At 42.9% G+C, this 17466-nt stretch overlaps 1 protein-coding gene across 1 annotated transcript in view; it reads right to left on the reverse strand.

Moving 5' to 3' along the window:
- The window catches only part of LEPROT (leptin receptor overlapping transcript), a 34291-nt gene extending 18820 nt beyond the window's left edge, over nt 1-15471 (reverse strand). Inside the window, exons 1-2 of the mRNA XM_085602359.1 lie at nt 15276-15471; nt 11214-11289 (exon numbers count right to left, since the gene is read on the reverse strand). Coding sequence (XP_085458485.1) covers nt 11214-11289; nt 15276-15291 — 92 coding nt within the window. The 5' untranslated portion in view covers nt 15292-15471. The remainder of the gene's footprint in view (nt 1-11213; nt 11290-15275) is intronic.
- Nucleotides 15472-17466: the final 1995 nt, after the last annotated feature.

Raw genomic sequence — 17466 nt, forward strand, 5'->3', positions numbered from 1 at the left:
TCTGGCCACTTTAAGAACACTCCGTCTTGCTTTATTTTGTTATTGATTTTTCATATTTTGAACCTTTTATTTCTGTGGCTGCACTTTGGAATAGAAAAATGTCAAAACGGCATGTCCAGCAAAAGTGGTTTTCTTTTTTGCATCCATTGCACAGGGGAACAAATGAACGACAGGAAGAAAGAGAGGGTGAGAACCATTTCTTGAGTCACGGTTTTCGGTAAGTGAGGAAGAGTTAGACAGACAGAGAGGGAATAAGGGTAAGAAAGCGGGGGGGCAGCTGCCAACGGCAGAGCAGAAGTGGACACCTTCCTTGTCTTGTCTTGGCAGGAAGCAGGAGATGAGACCTTTTCCCTTCTCTGCTCCCCTCCCGTCCCCGAACAGCCACTAATGCCAGCCTTCTTTGCAGGCCTTGGATATTTCTTACGCCCAGGGACGCATGTTCTAAATAAAAAAGTAGTGGAACGGAATCTATATAATTAAAGAAGTAGGGGCATGCCGTGCCCTGCTGTTCCCGCCCACTTCGACCACTGGATATACGTATTAATGAACGGATGCTACCACCCTCGGTGCAACAGTGGTGTAATCATTGTATATTGGCCCACATTTTGAGTCAGGAGGCTCGCCCTGAGTTTCCGCTCTCCTCCGGCTAACTTCTACGTCCATCTGGGAGCCCGATTTTACTGCACTAGCCCAGGGGGCCCCACAAGGAGGGTCTGCAATACAGATTTCTTACCAATTTCCCTGCGCGTTAGCAAGACCAGGTAAAAGAGCAGCTGCCTGTCTGGTTTATTTAGTCTCCCACCAAGCTCTGGATCAATGCCAAATAGAATTAGGGTATCCGTTACCTTCACCTGCTGCTGGAAGACCACAGACAAAAAATGACTGACATACTGCCAGAATAAAGAGAGCTTTGGGCATGTGCTAAAATGAGGCTCACCATCCCCTTCAGGAAACTTACACTTTGAACATTTTCGTATTTGTTTGGCAATTTTGGCCACCTTTTTTGACGACCAGTAGTCTATGCTGCGTGAAGAAATTAATGTGCTTTAGGTAAGCAGTTTTAACTATTTATTCAATACTTTGAGAGATTCAAGCCAAAGATCTTCAAGAAGTGGGAGATATGGTTCATATCTGCCCAGATTAGATAGGGTTGTCCAACATTGGCATTCTCTGCGTCAATTCATTCCCAATACCAGTGTGCTACTTCTTTCCCGCATGGTGACTTGGAGACCATATCATCCTCAATTTCCTCACTCTTCTGTCCTCCCCATACTGGAGCTGACCACCATGAAGCAATTTGCAAATATTTAAACCTAGAAAGTGAGCCCCTTGTTTTATCGAAAATCTCCTGCTAGGACATTAACAGCAATCCAGCTCTGAGATCTCCTCCAAGTTCAAAGGCCAGCCACCCTAAGGATAGTGAGGCTATCTTTCATACATTCAGGTGTTCTAAGGGAGTCCCAGATCGGTGAGCTATTATACTAATAGGGTACTCCAAAGATTATGCTTAAGCAACATCATACATACAGAGAGGGCCGTTGTAAGTAACTTTAACCTAACTTTTTTGAAAAACTTGGGTTTCCAATATTGCAACAGAAAATCTTCCTGTCCATGATTTATATAACATAGCTGAACAGAGACACCCTAAAGTCGAATACTTTGGGACTGAGCTTAGCATGCAGAAATGATTACACTAAAAGGCATAAGCGTACACTAGTAAGTCCGGTAATGCAAAGCCACCACTCTTTCAATTGTTCCTATGTTTTTACCACAAAAGTCTAAGTATCTTATACCCCCAGATAAAGGAGCTCACTACCCCCTGCAATCTGTTTATAATTTTCTTAGGGAAAATTAATGGTATACAATTAAAACAAAAAGGTCAGTTTTCGGAGAATCACCATCTTTAAAGATGTACTCGACCATATAGCTTTAGAAGGAGGTTCCTGCACTTCTGCAACAGTAGGCTGATTTCTTTAACCACTCTAGTGTCATCAAACCTCAGGGTTGTGACCCCTAAGTATCTGATTTGATGTTTCAAATTACATGCATAACCTCCTTTACATGATGACATAACCTCTGTTTTATCCTGGTTAATTTGGCATCCCGAGAGCCATAAAGCCTAAGAATTGTGATATGTGGACCTGCCAAATATATAAGGATATCATCCACATATAGAGCCAGTTCTATGGCAAAAGACTGTGATATAAAGGGAGTGATTATAGAATCCATTTGGATCATCTGTGCAAAGGGTTCAATGTAGAACGCAAAGGAGTGGGGAAAGCAGGCGCCCCTGTTGTGTACCAATACTTTCAGTGATTGGTAGGGATAACTTCCGTTAGAGAAAACCCTGGTCGTTGGCGAGTGATATAGCTTTTGAATTACACTAATCATAATTTCAGAGAATTTAAAGCATCTGAGGACCTCCCATAGAAAAGTCCAGTTGACCCAGTCAAATGCTTTGGCCGCATCTAAAGTGACATTTGTAAGTGGATGATCTAAAGTTGTGGCCATATCCATGGCACCTGTTAACAGGTGGGTTAGTTCATTCAGTCACCTTCCCCGAATAAACCCTTTATGGTCATTATGTATTATTTCCTGCATGAGGTTGGCTATCTTTCCTGCAAGATTTTGTAGTCTCTCTTCAGCAATGATCTAGGCCTGTATATAGGCCTGTATGAACCCGCTCAGTAACTTTCTTGGTTTTAGTATCACAACAACTGTTGCCTCAGCCCGAAAGCAGGCGGCCGATGGCCATCTAGATAGATGTGGTTGAACAGGAACAACATAAAAGGAGCAAGATCTGAAACAAATATTCGGTAATACTCTGCAAGTAATGCATCCGGTCCCATTGCTTTTCCATGGGACAGTTTTTTTTCGGCAAGCCAACTTTCGATATGTAGGTGATCCGGCTGTAGATTTTTGTAGTATACCAAGCTCAGGCTATTAGCTAATTCCTCCACGATCTCTGCTGTTGTGTAGAGCAATACTGCTGTTCCCGCCTGCTCAACTGAGTAAAGTAAATACTAACATTGTCAGATCTTGTTTTCCACACCAGGAGCTTCCAACAGTTTTCCCCATTGTCAATTTTTTTTTAGCTTTCTCGCTTTCCATTTAACTAGGCATTTCTTATAGAAATATGTCTTGCATTCATAGTATACCTGCTCAAGCTCACACCTTAGTACCTAGAGTTACCAGCAGAGAGGGTAATATTTTCTTGTAGTCCCCTAGTTTTTAAAGCCTAGGTTGGCAGGAACTCCTCCTCCTGAATGCGTGCTTTCCCATGGTTAAATTCTGCAACTTTTATGAGACCCCCTCATGCATGCCTGTGGACCCCAAGTTTTCTTTAAAGTACTGCTGGGTCTGCAATGATAAATCATGGGTTATCTCTTGATACTTTAACAGAGTTCTATCCAGAGTCCACCATGGTCTTGGCCTCTGTGTCAGAAAGGCCACTGATAGGGTGACTGCTGCATGGTCAGATATAGAGGCCGAATGATAGCCCGCGGCTTATACTTGATCTAAAAAGATATTGTCTTTGAGGAAGTAATCAATATGGGACTTGGAACCATACTTTTTGCTATGAAAGGTAAATACTTTGTGTGCCAGGGACATTTCAACCAATATCCGTGAAACCAAGCTTCTTCTTCATATAAAGGATTTTTTATCTCATTTTCTTGATCAAGCTCCCCTTACATTGAGACCTTCTATCCAAGGCCTCCTTAAGAACAACACTGAAGTCACCCCCTATTACCACTGCTTCAAAGACTCTTTGTTCCATGGGTCGATACCGGACTCCCTAAAAGCCGGTCAAGTCATCCCCATCTTAATAAAATCTACGCTGAAGCCTGCCTCTCTAAACAACTTTAGGCCTATATTCAATATCCCACTCCTACCTAAAGTTCTGGAGAAATGTGTGCAACTTCAACTGAGCCAACACATCACCAACTTCAACGTGCTGGACGATTTCCAATCCGGGTTCAGGCCGGTGCACAGCACTGAAACCACCATTCTCCATATCACGGATGATGCCCTCCAAGCCCTTGACCAAGGCAAAACCTGTCTCCTAATCCTTTTTGATCTATCCTCGGCTTTCGATACGGTCAACCACGAAAAACTTCTCGAACGCCTCAAACTGTGGATGGGACTGGATGGCTTTGTGCTCGAATGGTTTAGACCCTTCCTCCAGAACCGCTCCCAGAGATTCTTAATCAACGGTAACCTTTCCGCTCCCTCTCCGATTACGGTCGGAGTCCCCCAAGGATCAACCATGTCCCCTACCCTCTTCAATCTTTACCTTGAACCGCTATCAGAAGTACTACGCAGCGCCAATATCTCCTACCACATGTATGCTGATGACACCCAGATCTACACCAAAATCTCTTCTCCGAAAGAGATTTTTTTCCCCTGAATGAGGCCTTGATGTGGACTTTTCAGTGGCTCACCTCTAACCAGCTCAAACTAAACGCTCAAAAAACAGAATTCCTTCTAATCTGCCTACCCAAAACCAACCCTGACATTCTGGCATTGACTAAGTCGATCACAGCCCTAAACTGCCCACCGACCATAGTGGCCTCTGCCAAATCCTTTGGAATATCCCTGGACAGCAGCTTGAATATGCGTGGCCACATCAACTCGATGGCCAAAACCGAAAGGTTTCAACTGAGCTATCTAAGAAAACTAAAACCTTTCCTTGACATTCCCGACCTAAAAATGGCCGTCCAGGCACTAGTCATCTCCAGACTCGAATATGGATGCTCTACCCGTTCTGGCCTACCCAAGATCTCCCTGGCCCCCTTAAAAGCCTACCTCAACGCTGCCGCCAGACTCCTGACGGGTTCTAAAAAATTCAACCACATCTCACCACATCTGAAGGCTTCCTCTTGAAGCCAGAATCCAACTTAAACTGGCATGTATCACTCACAAGGCTCTATACACTTAGGGCCATATGTAGGTAGGGACACATTTACCACTTCATAAATACCGAATTTTACCGATTCGGTATTTATGAAGTGGTAAATGATATGTAGGTAATTGGTCGGTAAATATTACCGATTCGGAATAATTCGGTAATTACCGAATCGGTATTTACCGATTCGGTAATGAGGCATACCTTCTGGGAAGGTATGCCTCATTACCGAATCGGTAAATACCGATTCGGTAATGGGGGGGAACACATGCAAGGGTGGCAGGGTGTCACATTGACACCCTGTTGCACCCCTGAAACGGCCATGTGTGCACATGTGGCACACATACATGCCCTAAGGGCATGTATGTCTGCCACATTGCACACTTCTAAGCGCTTTAAAACGCTTAAACACATCCATTCATTATTTACCACCAACTAATAGTTGGTGGTAAATACCGACTCCAAAACACACCCACACACTCCCCCTACATCTCATTTCTGTATTCGGAATTTACCGAATCGGTAAAATTACCGATTCGGTAATTTTACCGATTCGGTAAATTACCGAATGCAGAAATGAGCCCCCTACATCTCAAAAGCCAAAATACCGGTCGGTAACGGTATTATTACCGAAAATCGGCCGTTACCGACCGGTATTAGGCTACCTACATGAGGCCCTAAATCCCCTGCATTTCTCGCCCAGAAACTAGTGTTATTCGGAGGAGCCAGAAACTCCCGGTCCTCCAGAGACCTCTTGCTCCAGCCTCCGCGCTTTCGAAAGGGAAAAAATCCTACAATCGTGCGTTCTCTGGGGCAAAACCAAAAATAAGGAACTCATTCCCGTCCGCCATTAGAAGAATTCCATCTCTGGCAAGTTTTATAAAGGAAGCCAAAACCTTCCTAATGGGCACATTCCTTTCCTAATTCTTGCATTGCAATCACCTCAGCGACCTTGTTTCTATTCTATTACTACTACACCTTGGACTGAACAGATGCTATCCACCCGGCACTCCACCCTTATAATCTTGGACCTTCGTTCTTGTAAAATGTATGTACTTGTTTTTATCCCAAATGTTCAATCCCCTACCCAAGTCTTATGTGTAGACAACCTGTAAACCCTGTAAAGCGCTCCGATACACTAACGGGTCAAGTCCGCGCTCTATAAAACACAAATATATATATATATATATATATATATATATATATATATATTTTTTTTTTTAATCAAATATAGGGGGATCTTCAATGAGTGGGCCCTAATAGCCACAACGGAGAAAATCTAGGCTACCAACTACCAATTTTGCAAGTAGCCATCTCCCCATTGTATATGTCCAATAATCCAACAGTTTCAGAACTGTTTTTTTATAATAACTGCTACACCCTTTGGAGCTCCAAGCTGTCCTAAGTGATGACATCCTGAACCCAAGAAAGTTGAGAAAAACAATCCCAACATTCTCCTCTCTCAAGTGGGTCTCCTGTAAAATAATTGTCTGAGCAGTCATGTCCTTAATGCACTGGATACCAGTCATCCACTTCCTCTTTAATATTCCATGATAGGATTGTTACTGTATTATATCCATAGGATCTATACCTCTCGCTATCAGGGCGAATCCTGAGACCCCCCCACGCTATGTGGTGATGATATAGGATGCAATTTGGTGAATTGAGGATTCTTTTTTCCACACATGCTCCCCACCCGAGCGCACCCTCCCTGAAGAACCCAACCCTTTAGCGATATCTTCTCGCCGTTAAAATGGTTGAGCAGAAGGAGAGATTAATGAAACATGAAAGTGAAATTATTATAATAAGAAAAAATAGACAAAGGAAGCAGGAGTGAAGCACAAAAATTCAAACCTGCCTGAAGAGCTTCATACAAGCGAGGTTACCTCACATATTACATTAGAGAACGTTAGACAACCCTCTGACCTCCGAGCAATATGTATTTGTTTAGAAAAAAGGAACATTACCCTACCAAGGACAGAACCCCCCAAATTACCCTATGGTGAAAAGAAATTGCAGGAGAAATGGTGCTTAGGGATTCAATCTTCCCGATCAGCTTGTCTACCTCCTCTACCCCTCCTATGCATCTCGTTACCCCACATTACTTTCAGCACTGCAGGTAACAAATTAAACAGAGACACCCAACCCCCACAAATCAGCCATTTTGCCCCCCAGCACCCGCGATCTCTGTGCTGTGGGTCGCCCAGCATCAGACCTGAACAGATAATTGAAGTGACCATACTGAATAATCTTCTTCTTTAAGGCTGCACTGAGTATTCTTTCTGTTAGCGTATACGTATGGAGATTAAATGGTATCTGATGGGGGGGGTAGTCGTACATGTGGTGCTTCACCTAAATGAATGTAAATGCAGTCACATCTTACAGATTCACAATTAGGAGCATTTGATAACCACATTTAATGAAACAGTGTACAAACAAATTTAAGAAAGATTGCTCCTGTCAGGCATGAATTGGCAGGCTATTCTACAACTTGAGCCTCATGACCGGAAATATTCCATAATACTATCACATTAGATTTACCTGAAGACCCAGTGGCTTTACTGAACTCCGATCACTAATTATTTTTCACAAGGCTGGAAACATATCGCTTAGCACACACCAGCCAACATGATTTTCTGGTGGGCAGATTTAGCAGTAAAATGGGACTTGGTTCAACTCCAATCAGAACAACAGGAATAGTCCAGCCTGAACCACCAAGCCAGGTTCCCACTAGAAGAGAATGCAAGCAGGATTAACTCTGATGTGCTGACTGATGGTCGTTCCGGACATGAGTCGCACAGTATGCAAAAAAAAGATAAGCTATGGACTGAAATGATGCTCTGGCAATTCATTCATTGTGACACTGGTGAACATTTCACTGAAACCAAAAGTTAACAACGACAATCAATCAACCCTCACAGGCTTTGTACCATTTCGCTGCATTCCCCCAAAACCTGAAAGTACTTCTCTCACCAGATAAGAGTATTTCTAGATAAAATTGACATAAGAATTAAACGGTTTACTCAAGCAATTAGCACCTGCCCGCCTGCCCCGTCCTTTGCCCCCTTCAGATTGTTTTCAAAGTTCCTAAGATTGATTTCAGGTTCAAATTCTTTCCAACCTATCAAGTAATATAAATGTCCCCTTGATACTTGTAAATGAAAGGTTTCTTCTACCCCAAATTCAGCGGCTCCCCCACTTTTTCAATGGACCATGGGTAAAGCAATTAGAGCGAACGCTGTGGGGAGATGTCTTAAAAGTGGAGCAATGGAAGACAGGATGAAACTACTGAAACACAAGCACTGCTAGTTTCACTGCCTAAAGGCCAATAAAACATGATCAGAACAAAAAGAGCTATTTTTATAGGACCCTAGAATCTAAAGATTATTAGTAGATTTCAATCTCCAAACATAAATGTGAGCTGATGGTCTGCAGGAATATGTATTATCCCTTTAATTTTATTTTGCAGACTGCAGCCGTTTAGAAACAAGCTCTTGCAATTGCTGCAAATAGTTCTGGCGAACCGCACTGGGCACTTTGGGATACGGATGGGTTGACGTTGGAGATGATATAAACACAGTAATGGTAATACCACTTTAGACACATGTGGAGCACTAGTATGACTTGCTGTTGGCATGGAGGCAATGATGCCCGCTAGCAGAAAATTACTAATGAACTATTATGGCAGTAAGAAACGGTGAAGTTACTGTCAATTGTGTTAAATATTACTTGATGTTGCTGTCACTGCAAATGTATTATGTTGAAACGAGTGCTTAAAAAGCACAAAACTATCTGTGACATCAGAAAAGTCCTGCATGGGCAGTCAGCGGCACCAAATGTTTTCTAGGAACTCACTGCCATACTCTCAAACCTTCATTGGTGCTCATTATAAAGTACTAGCTGAGAGAGGGAAAACGAACAAAAACTACTACAAAGTGGTGTTTGGACATCCTTTGTAGGCACCTATTATTAAATATTTGCAAACCTAAAATAATACCATTCCTGTGCAGCACTATATGATATTTTGGGTTTCAGACATTTATTTTTTACTCTGCATCTACATGATGTAGAGCAGACTGATGAAGTTAATTCAATGCAGTACTGTGATAGGTATACTGTCCCTTTGGCGAAGTGTTATGATGGCACGCTAAGCATTCGCAAAGTAAATATATTTCAGTTTGGACAGATTCTGTCAATAAAGGTAAAAAATGTTTAAAATGTACCACATGCTTCCTGGCTAAATGCTTTATTTATAAAATGTGTCCTAAGCATTACAGCAGACAATTTATCTACAATGTATCCAATAAGGGGAAAAAAGCCATCTGTATGTGTTGGCAACTTTCTATATTAAACCAAACTACGAAAAGCCAACAGGTGTGGCTTATATTTCGAGTCCTGGGTAAAACCTCCCAAAAAAAAGTCTGCTGCAAGGTAAAAACAAAAGAAAACCAACTGCTTTCTGTATACACTGAATCTACGGCATAATGTTTTAATGTGCAATGAGCAGATTTGGGATATAAAATAATCCCAAGCGTTGCAAAGTAGGCAATCCAGAAAAGGCAGAATAATACACCAACCAGCCAACAGCATGAGGTGAGAGGAATGCTGCTCTGGGCGGAGTCAAAGCCCACTTAGTGTATATTTTAAAAGAACTGCTATCAAAATAACACACTTCAGATACACAAAACATCATCATCGTCATCTTTATTCAATCTCTCAAAGGGCAGATCATAAAAGGTACATACAATAGGAAACAAAACATGCAATTTAAAACATGTAGGTTAAAATAAAAGCAAAAAATTATGATAATTTGCAATATGTAAAGTGACGGTGCATACATTTTAAGTCCGAGGATATCAAAGCTAAAAAAAAGGAATAAAATAAGTAAGGTAAAATACCAGGGACAAACTTTCACTCTACAGTACAGGACCCACAACGCTATTACATTTATGATTGCATAGCAGGGGTGATACAAAAATTCCTTGTGAATGGCAAATATAATTGACAAAAGAAGACAAAGTGTAAAATTGTTTGGCAAGAGTGCTCGACATATGGACGAATGCAAATGGAATCCAAGGAATACTGACCTAGGGGAAAACAGATTAACCAATGGAAGGAGCCTAACCTGAACCTTGCCAGCAGGGTTCTCTCATACACATAGGACACATATAATAGGTATGGAGCAGTAGTTGGGACTGTTTGGATAATGCAGTAGTCTCGGAATGCAGGTTTAGCCACTTTCGTTTGTTCCCTGGTTGCTTGTTTATGCTTAAAAAAACAATTTTGGACCCAGTTTCTATCTTTACAATTGTCTCGAGTTGCTCGAACAGGTGTGCACATCGCAGCACCGAGAAACTCCCTTTGATAAATTGTAACCATGGGATGGCCGCACCACGGTCGCAAGTTAAACAATCTCTTATGACTGACTGATAGAATTCAGCTTCTTTCTTGTACCAGATAGAACACCAAAGAGCCAAGGGTGTCTTGAACATATCCCAAACCTAGCTACAGATGCAGTGGAAAATGCAGGGTTGCTGGAGGGGCACCTATTAGCCGGTGACAAAATATGTTCTCTTCTGTCTGCATAGCAAGGGCATCCCTATAATCCCAGATACCGATTCCATATGTCAGAATTGGCAAACATTTAGGATTATAGATCTCTGCGATCGGTGCAATAGGTTTTTTGCCAATGGACATGGCAAGCGCAGAAATAGTTTGGATAAAACGCATGATCATGTTTTTAATACAGGTAGACCAAGTGCAGCCATCATCGAAGTCCAAACCCAAGTAAGGGAAGGGACTAACCATGTCTAATGTTTTACCAGCAATGTTGAGAGTGCATGTTTTCGTGTTCCTGGAACCACAAACCATTGTAAAGGTCTCCTTAAGGTTAGTCTCCAAACCCAGCTCACTCATGAAACTAACATAGCTGGAAATAAGCCTCTTGAGTCCTTGGCCGTTCTTGCCATGAGCACCACATCTTCAGCATATAGGAGTGCTGGAACAGGCTTTTTCTCCAAACAAGGAACGTCTGCCCCAACGGAAACCAGGGTTTTTTCCAGATCGTTTGTGTGAAGGAGAAAAAGAATTGGAGCAAAAATGCATCCATGGTGCACCGCCACTTAATACTAAATGGTACGGTACACAAAAACATAATACAGCCAAGACATGAAGAACAAGCACTTTGTAATAAAACCACATTTACAAAAAATGTCCTAAGAACGTAAGTTTACAAATGTTTATCTTTTAAATGCAAGTATTCAATAATGTAATTGTTTATGTGATCTAAACCACAAAAAAATCTTACCCATAATTCTGCAAAACACAGCCAAGCATCAGGAACGTTAAACCTATGGCTCCACTGAAGGATAAGGCAACAAGTGCTAGACAGAACAGAATCAAAACAGGTTTCTCATGAAAATGATACAGTGCATGATCCATACATTTTAACAAGTTTAACAACTTTCCAACAACCAATCAAAAAAGCATCTCTGAAACAGTAAATCCAATAAATGACCTCCATGCAGTTTCCTGCGTAGGGGGTTCTGTACTCAGGGTAACCAACCACGGCCTACATTCTTGGAAATCAGGCCTCCTGGTAATCTAGACTAAAATCCCCTAGTGGTGGCCTGAAAGGACTTCTCTTCACATTCACATATAACAGATGATTTAAGCATCTTTTTGTGCATATCTATTTTTCAGAAATAAAAAGCACTTTAGATTAACCCATTCACTATGATTTCGACAGACCTTATAATAGTCCATACTTTTCAGGATGGGTCTGCACTATGCCAAATACTAATAATGAAAGATGCCATTATGCTGCACACAAACTAAGAGCAGAAGCAACCATCAGAAGGGTGTAGGGCTTTTCATACAAACTTACGTTAACACTGATGGTTTGATAGTATATACACTTCTAGTGTGAGGGAATCTCTTTACAGCTTTGAGGTACTAGCTAAAGAGTTTGGGGCAATCTCATGGTATGTTAGTAATCAAGACAAGACAGAGTAAATGCTCTGGAATCAGGGCCTGCAAAGTAACCTGGTGAAAAAAGAAATAAGGTACCTGGGAGTTTGCATATACCGAAATGCGGATGGGATTGTAGATAATGTATTATAAAGTGTTTAGCAACATTAAGGCTACTCTCAAAAAAGGTGGTAAAATCTATCCTTGACTATTTATAGCAGAGTCAATCAACTTAATATTTTACCAAAAGTTTCTTTTCTGTGCAACTACATTCCTCTATCAGTTGACAAAAGATATATACAGAAAATACAGGGAGATATTTACAGTTCTATACAGGCTTTCAAAGAGGCCAGGATCTCTTGAAAAAAATTAAGAAGTAAACTAATGATGTCCAATTGTATTACATGGCATTTCAGTTTAAGTCATTGAGGTTTTTGTTACACTTCCACGAGGGAGGGATAGACTCTTATCAAGCACAGATGTTGAGGGCTATTTTCGAGACCCATGGGGTAGAGAAAGGATTCCTCTACAAGTTTGGAGTCACATAGTACTTTAAAAAAAAAAAAAAAAAAAAGTGCAGTTGAAGGTGTTAAAAATCGGAGGCTGGTTTAGGGTGCAACCTGGGAAAAAGATGGGCTATGCCATATTATTCCACACTATCTCCAATATGGGACTCCCCGAGTACTCCGGGTTAATTAATGGATGGACTTTGTTCCCCGCTCCAGGTTCTAGGGTTGAAAGATGGGGCAACTTATTTGAGTGCGTTGGGAGAAGCTCAAGATAGTTACGGGCGGCAAGTTAACTGAATTACCTTCAATTACTTTCCTGGACATCGGCCCATAGGGAGATCTTTGAAGAGAGACTCAGGATTTTTAGCTTACTTTGATGTTTCAGAAAAACACTAAATACATCGCTGAATGGTATGACCTAATGTGGCAAGCAGAGGATGAAAAAAGTTCACCACCTCACAATTTTTGGGACGGAAGATTGACTGATGCAGGTATAGAGGAAGTCTGGCATGCATCTTACAGTATGTGATATGATATAGTGAAGTCGGTTGCATTCAAAAGGCATCATCTGTTTACATTAGATAGGGTATATTGGGCAAAATATATATTATCTAAGCCTCCAGGAACGCAAAATTTTAGATGTAATAAGTGTGATCTTCTAATGGCAGATGATTTTCATCTCTTCGTGGAGTACCCAAGAGGGAAGGTTTTTTAGGATAATGCTACCGAAGTTTTGAGACAAGTTATTTCGGTATGCCCTCTGCTCGTTTTCTTTGGATTACAGCCAGAAGAGACGGTGGATGTGGAAAGTAGCATCATTTTAGGTTCTACCTAGCACTATTAGCCAGACGTATGAGCTGCAGAAAATGGGTTGAACCATTGTCTCCCGCCCAGAAAATGGATAGCACTGGGAAAGAAGACTAGCATCCTCGGCTCGAAATACCAGTCTTAACAGAAAAGAAAATGACCGGTCTCCAATCATTAAATGGTTTAATTCCTGGTCCAATGATTACAACACCTTTACTCTGCTGATGAAGGTTAATATTTGCAGAGTATGACGGCCTGAGAGCCCAGCCATGAGAGCAACGGTTTTCCATCGCTTGGTGGTAGGACAAAGAAAGAAAGAATGGAACGAATGGTTGGCATTTCTTTTTTTTTTTTTTTAAACCCTGCTGTAATCATTCATTATTAGGTGTCCCGGTTTCATGGTATTTCAGTCTGAATTTATTCATATATTTTGTGTCTTGTCACCTGTATTTATCCATATTATGTGAAAAAATAGACCCACAACTGGTATATTTTGACATTTATTTAACGTGTAAAGGTACACTAGTACTTGGGGAGCCTGATGCTTTTTGAGTGTATAGGAAGTAGGGCTCAAGTCTAACCTAGGACTAACCTAGTTAGGCAGTTTGAAAGTGACATCGCGTAACGTGACATCGCCTTGCGTGGCATCGCGGCACATTACATCACACGTGGCATCACAGGAATTGACATCACCCGAAGTGGCATCACAAGCCCGCGACTTTACAGGAACTGGCATCACAAGAAGCGGCATCAGATCTTAAGCTCTCAAATATATGTTTAGCAGGTCTACCGTGTGTACGTTTGAGCGCTTTGAGAGGATAATAGCACAGTGAGCTATGGTATATGATATGTGACTTCTACACCTTGTAACCCCCCAGTTTTATGTGATACATCCTGTACATTCATTTACAAACATATATAATTTATTGTATATGTAATATGCATGTCTGATGTAAAGCGCTCTGACATCTTGCATTGTGATGAGTAGGCCTATACAAGAAAAAATAGTGGTACTTAAATTATTTCAACGCCTCCTCAGGTGAAGTAAGCTCTATATAAATGCAATTGGCTTTGTGTAAATCCTGGGAAAGACCAACAGATCTGACATTCTTACAGTGCATGCAGATCTCCTAAACAGGGACTGAACAAAGCGAAAAGCTGCGACTCAAGTATGTGTGAAGTGCTAACAAGGTGTGAGCCTTTGTTTCTCTTCTGCTGCATTTGCACCTAGGTGTGAGGCTCCTGACTGTAACCAGCCAAGAGAATCACGCAAAAGGAGGCCTGATGACCCCTCAGAATCCGCCTTTGTTATGGGCCCAGCAAGAGTCTAAGATAAGAAAGCCCCGTCTCCGCCTGCACATTGTTGCAGATGGAAAGTCGACAACGTGCAGGCTCTGCTGAAAGTGTCCCGGTGTTTGGAAATTACACCGGGAAGAGTTCAGCACATTGTTCTGTGGGGCCCAAATAAATTCTTGCCAGTGTGGACGGCGTTCACCCTGTGAAAATAGTGGGTGGACGCCGTCCATCCGAGTGTACCCCCGACTCATACCCTGATAGGAAGCCATACATAATTTATTTTGGAGTCTTCCAGTGGTTATGCAAAATAGTAATTTCTGTTTGCAGTACGTGGGTCCATGACCAGGGGAACGCAAGAAGGGTAGAGACTTAACATCTCCCCGATACCCTGAGAAAGCTGCAATTTACATGTTTATTCAAGAGTTAGTGGGGACTTTGATCTATGACAGCTTGTAATGCTGTCACTTCGTTACTGGAAGTGATGCCATATTAGCATAACATTCACTTAAAAGTATGTTTCAGTCAATGCTGAAATGTAAAACTTTTACACACACACACAAACATGCACAATAAGTAACGTGAATGTTCATGTAACAACCATACGTCTATTTACTTGTTTCTCATTGAAAAGCATCAATAAATTGTACAATAAATGAGTCTACAGTAAAAAAAAAAAAGCATCGATAAACGCTGCATTTGCTATAATAAAACACAAGCGTAGGACTCCAAACATCGTGTTAAGCGTGCATACTCCTGCACGAGCCAACCACTAAAGACGGATAAGTTACCTTTCATTCCAGCCATTGTAACGATTCAGTACATACGAAGGTACAGCCTTTGTTAGCCACAGTATCTCTTCCTTCTACAGGAAAATACAGAGGAGAAGATGTCCGTCTCCCGTGACACGCAAAAGCACTGGATACTTTCACGTAACCACGTCTCGCGGCTAGGCTGTCGTTCTCCGAGTTAGGAGCGAATCCGGCTGTTGTCATAGAGCGCCCATTGGTTGGAGAGACGCGAAGGGGCTGACCCAAGCAGCAACAACAATAGAGCGGAAGCTGGAAGTCTAGAGTGCTCCAGTCAGAAACAAACCCACGTCTAAAGCGAGACTGAGACGCTACTCCCTCCTCCCTGGAGATTAGCGTCTATCTTTAATCCATAGCCTTCCTTACAAAGGTGGGAGTTATAACATTGAATGGAAGGGGTTTGTACATTAAGCGTTATGCTTCAGAAACAGACATAGTGGAAGAAGCTGAGGATTTTACTTAAAGGAGGGTAGGAGTGTTTTAAAGTTTAGGAAATATGACCGGAAGGCTGGTGGAAATCGGTGATATATTATTTAAATAAACTGTTTATCACTGTTTACTCCTCTTCCGATGGACTATGCTCATTGCATTGAAGGGTGAGGTGAATAGGGTGTCAAATGTTGGCTTCCTAATGAGGACCAAGAATTGGTAACCAACACACAAATTAGTAATCAAATTTAAATATACCATCCTCAATTGTAATGTTGCCCCTTTCCTTATCTGATGTTGCCCCCCCCACAGATGACAAGGACCGTTGATAAGGGTTGAGGGGTTTATTCTCAAATACACAACTCCAGCAGGAGCGCCGGCACGGAGCTCCGTCCGCTATTCAAATCGGCGCGCTAATGCCGAGCCTAAGATGGCCGCCGCCGGAAGTCCGGTGACGTCACGCCTAGCGTGCCGTCGACTAGACCGCAACACCACATCTCCCTCCTTTACAACACAACAGTCACAGTCCCTCCTAAACAATAGAACAGTCTTACTTGTGGTCTAGGCTGAACTCCTCGAACCTTCGTGGGAGCATTATTCTCCTTCCGCAGCGTGTCCTCCTGCTTCCTGCGCCTGCGGTAGGGGTGTTGCTCCCCTCACTCGGAAACGCCTCCCCACTCGCATCTCGTGGCTCAAGCCCGCTCAACTCTGTCTCTCGGTCACTCAGTCCCGGAGTCTCGACTTCCCCTCCTCTAGGACTCCCGGTTCCTTTGGGAACGCTTCCTGCTTCTCCCTCTGGTCTCCTACTTTCGCTTTTCCCCGCCGGTGTGGCCCCGGCTCCTGCCCCGCTGTCCAGCTCCATGTTCTGCTCAGTCTCATTGGCCCTGGTACATCTTGCCATCCGATCTTGTGCCCAAATCTTCCCGTCACTCAGTAAGGCTGATGTGGAATAGGGTTCCACCACTTGGAAGGGGGGCGTGAATTTGCTGTCCCCTTTCCTCCCCGGTGTTGGCAGTTTCACCCTCACCCACTCTCCTCTCTCCAAGGCGGCTTCCTTGGTGCTATGCCTTGCGTCATAGTAGTTCGTGTATACGGCTTGTGCTTTCTCCAAGTTTCTGCGCACCACTGCCGGTGACCAATGACTCTGTACCGTGAGCTTCTTCCAGGCCACATTGTCTCGGGTGAACGGTTCTCTTCCTCTCAGAATGCGGAATGGGCTGTAGCCTGTGGACGAAGGAGTTATCCGGTACGCCCATAGCATACGCTTGAGTTCTTTCTCCCAGCTTGCTCCCTGACCGATTGCCGCTTGCACTGACCCCATTATTACCCTGTTGAATCTCTCTACTGCTCCGTTCCCCGCGGGGTGGTAGACCGGTGTGCGCCTGACGGTTATCCCGTTTCTGTCCATGAAGGCCTCCCACTTGGTCGATGTGAACTGTGGGCCGTTGTCACTGAGGATTCCTTTGGGGATCCCTTCTCTGATGAACACCTCCGTGAGGAATCCCAGGATGGTATCTGTCTCCGCATTTTCATCCACATGGACTTCTGGCCACTTCGAGTACCTGTCCACGACCACGGTGAGGTACTTCTGGTTGCCACTGGCGTCTTGTATGGGACCTAGGACGTCTATGGAAATCTCTTCCCACGGGTTTTCCGGGAAGTCGAAGCGTCCCAGCGGTGGACGTAGCACTTTCTGCGTCTTGTCTGCATTGTTGCATTGCTCACACGTTCTGACGTGTCTTTC

The sequence above is a fragment of the Triturus cristatus genome, chromosome 4_2 (genome assembly GCF_964204655.1).
Source record: "Triturus cristatus chromosome 4_2, aTriCri1.1, whole genome shotgun sequence".
In the NCBI taxonomy this organism is placed as follows: Eukaryota; Metazoa; Chordata; class Amphibia; order Caudata; family Salamandridae; genus Triturus; species Triturus cristatus.